This window comes from Podarcis filfolensis, assembly GCF_964270895.1.
Source record: "Podarcis filfolensis genome assembly, chromosome: 14".
Lineage (NCBI taxonomy): Eukaryota > Metazoa > Chordata > Lepidosauria > Squamata > Lacertidae > Podarcis > Podarcis filfolensis.
Genome location: NC_139616.1, coordinates 26,067,486 through 26,077,428, shown reverse-complemented (window position 1 = coordinate 26,077,428; position 9,943 = coordinate 26,067,486). Strand labels below are relative to the sequence as shown.

The 9,943-nt window shown below is 44.4% G+C and overlaps 2 protein-coding genes across 6 annotated transcripts in view; both read right to left on the bottom strand.

Annotated features, from left to right (window-relative positions):
- The window catches only part of MAP2K5 (mitogen-activated protein kinase kinase 5), a 933,658-nt gene that overhangs the window by 391,566 nt on the left and 532,149 nt on the right, over window positions 1-9,943 (bottom strand). The window lies entirely within an intron of this gene.
- On the bottom strand, window positions 474-9,924 carry LOC310749533 (uncharacterized protein). Of its 5 annotated transcripts, none has more exons than XM_083586660.1 (4): window positions 9,835-9,924; window positions 2,817-2,854; window positions 2,374-2,440; window positions 474-2,064 (listed from the first exon to the last, which is right to left on the bottom strand). In XM_083586660.1, the coding sequence occupies exons 1-4, from the start codon at window positions 9,884-9,886 to the stop codon at window positions 635-637; spliced, it is 1,587 nt and encodes a 528-aa protein (XP_083442786.1). In that variant the 5' UTR covers window positions 9,887-9,924; the 3' UTR covers window positions 474-634. The 5 variants fall into 5 exon arrangements, with proteins under 5 accessions (XP_083442786.1, XP_083442785.1, XP_083442787.1 ...); XM_083586659.1 differs by lacking the exon at window positions 9,835-9,924 and adding an exon at window positions 9,155-9,270; XM_083586661.1 differs by lacking the exon at window positions 9,835-9,924 and adding an exon at window positions 9,151-9,250.

Here is a 9,943-nt window from a genome sequence, read left to right as displayed (position 1 = left end):
ACCTATTTATCTACTTGGACTTTGATGTGCTTTTGAACTGCTAGGTTGGCAGGAGCAGGGACCAAGCAACAGGAGCTCACCCCGTTGTGGGGATTCGAACCGCCAACCTTCTGACTGGCAAGTCCTAGGCTCTGTGGTTTAACCCACAGCGCCACCCGTGTCCCTACAACTAGAATAGAAACAGCTTAGAAACATGTTAAAAAGCAATCAATTAAACATGCACAGGATTGCACTGTAAAACATTATTTTAGGCATGGGAGGGAAAAGGACATTTAAAAGAAGTACATATACTCCTTTCTCTGGTGAAAACCAGCTTCTGTAATAACCTTGTGCCTTAACTCAGTTGGTCCCTTGAATAACCTTTCACATTAAACCTTAACTGGTGACTTAAATTATCTTAAATATAAACTCACACTCCACAGTGAGTATCCTGAATATCAATTCAAACTGAGGATGAAAAATGAAAACAAAAATATTTAAAAATAAGCATTTAATTCTAGATTTGGAAAGGGCTACAAACGATGGATATATATGTATATATGTAAATGGCTCTTACAAACAACAAAACTGATTTCTAGTGATACATAACTTAGATGAAAAATATCTACCCTAACCAAGAAACAAATGTGTCTTCTTAAGAGACTCTTTTTTCCTTCATGGCTTGTCTTACAAGCTCCATGTCTTCCTTTAACAACTGCTGCAACATCAGTTTGCTTTGCCCTTCAGGATTTCCACAGAAAATGCTTTTTATGGCATGAAGGACTGCCATTGCTCTATCAACAATGTCCTCACCAACTTTTTTATTGGCCGAATTCTGTGCATATGCAGTTAGGTGGGGACTAAAACCATATAGCAAGTTAATGAATGCTTTTAACTTCCCCATTTCCACTTGTGCCTCTTCTGCCTTTTCTGCTACAGACTCAGGTGGAGATGCAGGCAACTGGACTGCCACTGTCGATACAGGCACAGTTTCTGATGGCAAGGGAGGAAGTACCACTTCCACCTTCTTCTCTGTCTCCACCCACTCCTGGCCCGAGGGAGGACCCTGCGCTTCCACCTTCTTTTCAGGCTCTGTGTGAGGAATCACCACTGTCACCTTCTCGGACTCTGTGTGAGGAATCACCACTGTCACCTTCTCAGACTCTGAGGGAGGAATCACCACTGTCACATTCTCAGCCTCCATGGAAGGAATCACCACTGTCACGTTCTCGGACCCTGTGGAAGGAATCACTACTTCCACCACCTCCTCTGCTTTTCCCTTTCCCAACCTCTTCTCTGCTTCACCCGCTAGTTCCAGAGCACTTTTTAGGTAGCTCTCTGCTTTTCCAAGATAGGTATTGAGAGCTGGATCTTCTATAACTGCGCTAGGTGCATTCTTAACGGTTTCAATGAGTCTGTCAATCAACTCCAAGATTTCTGCACTTACAGACTTCTCTGGGGATTGTGTCACAGCAGTTTCACTGTGTTTTGATTCATTACTGGTATGAGTTAGTTTCACATGCATTTTTCTCACGTTCCTTAGAGACTCCACCAGACTTGCCAAAGCTCCATTTGTTAGCTGATCAAAAGTCATAGCTTTTTGCGTGGTAGTATCCGTTTCCAACAAAAATGACACACTGACCAGTGATTGATCTGGAGTAGTTTCAGCAGAATAAAATACACTTGTCTCAGTTTGTTCTTCAGTATTTCCTTCCGGAGTGACTATATCAGAATGTAAAACGACTGATGCACCTGCGTCATTTCGGAGGTCCCAAAATGCTGTTGAGGTAGTTGGGGTATTTTCATTGGTCAGGGTAACTGTTTCCAACGACTCTACTTGTATTCCCTCAGTCTTTGGATTCAGGTTTAGCAAAACTGTGCCCACTGCTTCAGATGGAGAAGGCTCTGGGTGGGAAGGCTCTGGGTGGGATATTACGATAGTTGCTGTTTCTGTTGGTTTTGGTGTTTGTGATTGCGCTGATGCTGTTGGAATATTTTTCACCATATCTTGCAAAAGGCCTACAAGGTTATTCAAAGTCTTCTCTTCTTCGTTTGTTGTTTCCACTTCAAATATATGAGAAGGTTCTGTAAAGCAGAAAATGAGGTCATGTAAACCACAAATGGACCCATCTCTTGCTCACTTTCTCCTACTCTATAAGTGCAACAGTTTCTAAGGCCCGCTCTACACTGCAGCAAACCACAACCCATGTGTTGCACAGCGTTGGGTCATAGGTCTTGTTCTGCCTAGAACTGATGTTCCTTGTTTTAGAACATGGAAACAGAGACAACGATCCATTTCTCTAGTGACTGGCTTCTCTGAAATGGACCTTTCAAAATGATTCTGTAGCAAGGATTTTCAAAGGGGTTGTGGAAAAGTAAAAGATGAGTGCTTACCTAGAGCTTGAAGACTGTCTGCTGTCTCTGATGAAATCTGCACAGTCATAGTTGGGTTCAGAGCGATCTGCAAAATAAGCAAGAACCCTAGTCATTCCCAGATGACTGGTACTTCACTGCAACAGCAAGATTTCCCATCGTTTGGCATATGTTTCCAAATAAGCCCCATGTGCCAGGGTGTATGGTAATTGATATCAACATATTTAGCACAGGAAGAAAATAAAAACTATGGCCAGGTGTCAGGATCCTGCCCAATTAAAACCCCAGGGAGACTTCCTCAGAGGGAGAGGCATGGCACCTTGTGGAAAATCTCACCACAGCTGGGAGCATGGAAGAGCCCTCAACAGCCCTAAGACAATCTGAATTACCTTGCCTCACAGACAACTTGCCTTCCTTCACTCCCAGACCAAAGACATTTCCCCAAATACTAAAATTAATGTTACCTGCATTTCTTTAATATTGTCAAAAGTATGATGCACACCTAAAAAAAGAAAAAGAAAAAGAAAATTAAACACCAGAGTTTTCACCACATTTTGATTAATTTTACAATGCTGGTACTCTCAAAGAGGCCAAACACATCGTTTTTAATATGTGGTCCAAATTATTTGGGATGTTGTTGTTTATATCCCCCTCCCCCACTCAAAGGAGCCAGGGTAGGAAACACAAATGATGATGATTATTTTTTAAAAAAACCCCAATAGAAAGGCAGACTGGAAGTGACCTTCATTTAAAAGGCTTGTAGAGACATATTAACAACCAACAACGTTGCTGTTCTAACTTACGTTTGCAGATTTCTTCTCACACATCAAGCATTCACAAAGCCCATAAGAAGCTACTTAAAATGGCAACCTACAGTGACATCGTCATACACAATGGCTGAGTATTGGCAAGGTCTACCTTACATTATTGTTATGAAGAAGACAAATACGTTAAATTTTCAAAGATGTAAAAGGATATTTCAAGTAAAACAGGAAGGGCAGGACAAAAAAAATGCTTGCTTTTTCTACAAAGATTTTTCAAATGGAGGGATACCAAGAGAGAATCAACGAGATGGACTAGAATTTTATTCAACATTTTGAAACAATTATTGAACAATATTGTCAAAATAAACTTTAGAAAATTTTAATATATGAATTGATTACACAGATATTGTGGTTCGATGTCCAGCTACATTTTGAATCTTTCTTTATTATTATGAATTACCCCACCCCATTAGGCTGGGTTGCCCCAGCCACTCTGGGTGGCTTCCAACTCATATAAAAACATAATATAACATCAAACATTAAAAACTTCCCAGTACAGGGCCACCTTCAGATGTCTTCTAAAAGTTGTGTAGTTCTTTATCTCCCTCCATAGGGAGGATGTCACTACTGAGAAGGCCCTCTGCCTGGTTCCCTGTAACTTCACTTCTTGTACTGAGGGAACTGCCAGAAGGCTCTCAGAGGTAGACTTCAGTGTCCAGGCTGAACGATGGGGATGCAGATGCTCCTTCAAGTATACAAGGCTTTAAACACTTTGAATTGTGCTCAGAAATGTACTGGGATCCAGTGTATATCATTTAGGACCAGTGTTATATGGTCCCAGTGGTCACTCCCAGTCACCAGTTTAGCTGCTGCATTCTGGATTAGTTGTAGTTTGTGAGTCACCTTCAAGGGTATAATAATAATAATAATAATAATAATAATAATAATAATAATAATAATAATTTATTATTTATACCCCGCCCATCTGGCTGGGCCTCCCCAGCCACTCTGGGCGGCTTCCATAAAAACCAAAAATACAGTAAAATATCACACGTTAAAAACTTCCCTGAACAGGGCTGCCTTAAGATGTCTTCTGAATGTCAGGTAGTTGTTTATCGCTTTGACATCTGCTGGAAGGGCGTTCCACAGGGCGGGCGCCACTACCGAGAAGGCCCTCTGCCTGGTTCCCTGTAGCTTTACTTCTCGCAATGAGGGAACCGCCAGAAGGCCCTCGGCGCTGGACCTCAGCGTCCGGGCAGAATGATGGGGGTGGAGACGCTCCTTCAGATATACTGGACCGAGGCCGTTTAGGGCTTTAAAGGTCAGCACCAACACTTTGAATTGTGCTCGAAAACGTACTGGGAGCCAATGTAGGTCTTTCAAGACCGGTGTTATATGGTCTCGGCGGCCGCCCCCAGTCACCAGTCTAGCTGCCGCATTCTGGATTAGTTGTAGTTTCCGAGTCACCTTCAAAGGTAGCCCCACGTAGAGTGCATTGCAGTCGTCCAAGCGGGTAGCCCCATGTACAGCACATTGCAGTAGTCAGATAACCAGAGCATATACCACTCTGGCGAGACAGTGCACAGGCAGGTTGGGTCTCAGCTGGCATACCAAATGGAACTGGTAAACAGTTGCCCTGGACAAAGAATTGACCTGTGCCTCCATGGACAGCTATGAGTCCCAGGCTGTGCACCTGGTCCTTCAGGGGCACAGTTACCCCATTCAGGGCCAGGGAGTCCCCCACCCCCACCCCCCTAAAACAGTACTTCTGTCTTGTCAGGATTCATCCTCAATCCGTTAACCACCATCCATCCTGCAACAGCCTCCAAACACTCACACATACACATCATGGTGACACATAAAAACATAGTGAACATATTCAGCATGCACAAAATTATAAAAGGGTATTTAGAACTTTGAAAGGTAATGGAATATGCTCAAAAGTTTTAGGCCAATGAAAGCAAAATAGGTATCAAATCTAGATTATTTTGTCTGTGAAGTTCATAAAATACTCAGAGTGAAGAAAAAGAAAACTTCTTCTTGCCTCCATCTCTCTCACACACATATGCACGTCAGTGAAGAAGGGAAAAGATGGGGGAAGAGGAGAGTTATATCCAACCAAATCATACTCTTGAGTAGGTCTACTCAGAGTATACTTTGGTAGCCTAAGGCCCAGTTTCCATCACAGATAGCAGAAACATTGAGCCTCTGAATGGAGTGTTTATCGGTGCAAATGTTCCTGTTTCCTTCTCTAATGTGAACAGTTAGTTAGCAGGTTCCTATCTATTCCACTCTGGGAGGAAAATATCTGGATTGCAATATGGATGAGAATTTTAGGAACAGATTCTCAGAAGTAGAAAATTCTAATCTTCCCCAAAGAAGAAAATTACGCTCTTGATTTTAAGTGTATGTGCAACTGATTTACTAATTTTTTTGGGGGGGGGGGCGGATTTATAGCAGTGTACAATTATTAAAATGCAATAAATAAAACATAAAACTAGCTTTTCAAAAGAAATCTGAAACTACCCATGTCTAGACAATGCTCTAAATTTCTCAGTGAATGGAAAACAGACAGACTGCTTAGCATCTCTGACATAACACCGTAAGAATAAATAGAAAGCCCAAATGGATAAAAAGAAAGTTCAAGCAGAGCATTTGTATCTTTAAAAGGTATCATTAAAAGAGTAAGCTGATTAGTAATGCTGGAACCAGGTCAACTTACACTTACACACACACACACACACAAATTTAGAAAACAGGAAGTCTCTGGTGGCTGCCTTCTATTTGGCAGCCTCTGGGGGACACATGCAAACGGAAGAAAGAGATGACCTGGCTTGTCAAGAAAATTGATTGGTACTTAGCTGTCATCTTTGAAAATTTCTCACAAACTGCTATGGAATAACAAATAATGTTGGATTAACAGCCTGATCGGCTGCAACTTGACATTCAACCTTCCTGTCCATCTTTCTAGTCTAGAAAGTCATTTTATACGCTAAAAGGGGAGGCAAATTCTTTTTTAAAACGTCTTAAATTAACAAATGTCAAAAAAAGTCAAAAAATATATAGGCAGTATCTATTTATCTATATGCAGAACTGAATGTATGGTATAACCAACCAATGTCACCAAGTTTGAGTACATACTACAATAGGAAGACAAAGGGAGTATCCCTCCCTTAAAAAAAAAAGGTTAAAGAAAGGGATTCCTCAGTTTTTTGTATTTCCCCCTTTCCCTTTACTGTACTTCACTTTCCATCTTATATGCGGGAAGCTGCCCAGAGTGGCTGGGGCAACCCAGTCAGATGAGCAGGGTACAAATAATAACATTATTGTTGTTGTTGTTGTTGTTGTTGTTAAGGCTCTTGACCACTACGTAACAATAGTCAAACCAACCAATTTCAAACACTAGGACATATAGAGAGGCTTTTTCCTACTGTAGGTCCACAGTTATGGTACTTCTTTGGAGACTCTTGTATTTATTCTGGCTTAAGCATTTTTCAATAGTAAGAAAACTTTAGACCTGCTATGGAAGCAGACATATTTGGCACCTGGTATAAAGCTTATTAGCTACAATTCATAAAGGTGAAGAGCTGTAAAATACTTAAAGGAAAACTTAAGCACTTAACTGGACTGTGACTTCATACACGCCATACATTTATAGCACATGACTTCCCCCAAAGAATCCTGGGAGCTGTAGTTTACCCCTCACAAAGCTAAAATTCCCAGCACCCTTAAAAAATATGGTTCCCAGGATTCTTTAGAGAAATTAGAGATCTGTTTTCCATTAATTAAATGATGTGAACCACCTCCTCTACTATAAGCCTGCTTGCTCTGAATATCTGAAGGAGAGGCTCTTCTCCTCACCTCTTAAACATCTGAATTGTGTTTTACTAACACACAGGTGTTGGGTGGCGCTGTGGGTTAAACCACAGAGCCTAGAGCTTGCCGATCAAAAGGTTGGCGGTTCGAATCCCCACGACGGGGTGAGCTCCCGTTGCTCGGCCCCAGCTCCTGCCCACCTAGCAGTTCGAAAGCACGTCAAAGTGCAAGTAGATAAATAGGTACCGCTCCAGTGGGAAGGTAAACGGCGTTTCTGTGCGCTGCTCTGGTTCACCAGAAGCGGCTTAGTCATGCTGGCCACATGACCCGGAAGCTGTACGCCAGCTCCCTCAGCCAATAAAGCGAGATGAGTGCTGCAACCCCAGAGTTGGCCCAGACTGGACCTAATGGTCAGGGGTCCTTTATCTAACACACAGGGGGAAGGACTTCTCTGCTGCAGTATTATGAAAACCTACTTTCCTTCAAGATGAATTTGGATTGCCAAATGGATGACTGTTTACGTTCCCTGAAATTTTTGAAAATGTTTATATTGTTTCCCTGTCTCTCTTAATCACTTGCTTTTTGCTGATTGATAAGGTGGTTTGCAACACAAAAAGTGTTTCATTTAAATAACAACAGGAAGGCAAAGGTATATATGCTCTTAAGAGTAATTGGTACTATACTTGATCACAGTCACCCTATTGATGTGGCTCCTTCTGTTAAACTTTTTTGCAGCACTGCTGAAGCAAATAACTAGTAGTCCATAAATTCTAGGAGGTGGCAATGATACTACATGGTGTTAATAACACACACACACACAAAATCTTCTGCAATACCTGGGTGGAAATCAAAGCCAGGCTAGTTAACTCTGATATAGGCACCACGGAAAGAGGCTTACTTCTTTAGAGGAAGCCTGCATACATAATGCTGATTGACAACGTATGTTTAAAAATGTAAAATAATTCCAGTGCAGGAATGATAGCTAGCATTTATATAAGTGGAAACCCAATGCCCAACACTCTCTCTTGAGAGAACTGCACACTCACATTAATTGGGCATTGGGTTCCCACATATATAAATGCTAACTATCATTCCTGCCCTTTTCTAGGGTGGTCAAGATTATTCAGGAGAATTATGGATATTGTTGGCATCTGTCTGTCTTCAGAGACAATGGAGTGAAGTCAAACCACTGTGTTGGGCGCACGGAAGTGACCTCCTCAGGGCGCAAGCCTGAGCAGCGTGTATGGAGTTCCTGGGCTGCCCAGACAACAAGACCCCGCTCTCAGCCTCACTGATGTGGTCCAAAGGAAAGCAATACATTTGGCACCAGCTTGGCTACAGGAGTGCTGGAAGGAGGCATACAAGGTAGGTCATCTAGGAGAAGGAATCCTAAACCTCTGCTGCTTTTTGGGGCATCTTTGGGACATGAAAAGGCTGAAGGAGTAAACCCTTCACAAATCCAGAGTGGCGATCCAAGGACGGTTGGATGGTGTTTTGTTTGCTTCCTTCCAGCAACTGTTACAGCACAGTTGGTGCCAAAGGTATTGCTCTGCTTTCCTTTGGAACACGTAAGTGAGGAAGAGGGATCTTGTTGTTTGGACAGCCCAGGACCTCCACACACACTGCCCACGCTTGCGCCTTGAGGATATCACTTCAGTGCTACTATCACAGAGGTTTGACTTCACCTCTGGAGGTGCACTCCATTTTATCTCGAGATAGATGGATAGACAGATATATACACACATATGGTACACCGTCCACAGAGTGAGCAGCACATCAGAAAGTGAAATCATTTCCAGAGGAGTAACCCTACTCATCTTTTTCGGGGGAATAAAAATAGAGCAGCAAGTCTTGTGGCATCTTAAAAACTAATACCTCATGATTGTTAATAATAAAGGGTTGTAATAGCCAAGGTTAGCCCTTCTCAGAGCAGACCCACTGAAGCTAATGATAGGTCCCTTCTGCGGAGGACTAGAATCAGATATAATAACAACTATCAGACTTTAAGGTGCCACAATCCTCGTTGTGGCTATTAACCCCATCCAGGCAGCCCCTCGAGTCAGCAGGAGCAGGCCATACTCAGGGGCTCCAGGAGCTGGTGAGGGGGCCGATTTGGGGGGCGCCCCTTCCCTCTTCAGGGTGCGGGGGGGGGAGTCCCCTCCATGCTTGGCCAGAGAAGCAGCGAGCGAAGGCGGCGCTCGCCATTGCCTCAACTCACTCACGCTGGGCCGGTGCTCCCGGCAGCAGGAAGCCGAGGAGGAGGGCCCGCAGCAGAAGCGGCGGCGGAAGGAGGAGCCAGGGCCGCCGCCGCCGCCCCACCATTCTCCCTACAGGCGCGCGGCTACTAGGCCTCCGGGCGTGCGCTTCCCAGGGCAGGAGACGGCGGCGGCGGCGGCGGGAACCCCAGAGCAACCGTCGCCCGTTCGCCCGCCCCTCCCCCCTCCTCCTCGAGCGAAGGGAAGGAACCCGCCGAGCCCGGCGGCGCTGGCTCTTCTTTGTTTCCCCCTCCGCCGCCTTCTTTCCCCTCAGAGAACCCAAATATATCGGCTCCCAACAGGCCGAGAAGGAGCGGGGCTCCTGTGTGCTCCCCTACGGACACCTCCTCCTCACGGACACCCCACCAACGTCGGCCGCCCTTTTAAAAGGGCGTTTATATACCGCAGGAGGATGGTGGCTCCCCTGTGGCGCTCCAGATGTTTGCTGGTGGAAGTCCGAACACCTGGAAGGCCTCGCATGTTCCCCACCCCCGTCCCTGATAAGGCGGAGGGGAGGGAATTTTGCCCTCCCTCCAGTTGACTAAATTCTCCACACAAGTACAAAACACTGCCCCCGTTGTGCCCTCTCCATAATTATTCCTCCCCAAGCTGATACCCTTCAGATGTTGTTGGCTTCGAACTCCCACCTGACCACCATTGGCCCTGCTGGCAGGAACTGGGAGCATTTGGGAGTCCCATCACCTGGAAGATGCCATGGGTTGGCTAATTTTCACTCTACGCCACCTGTCCTGGTAC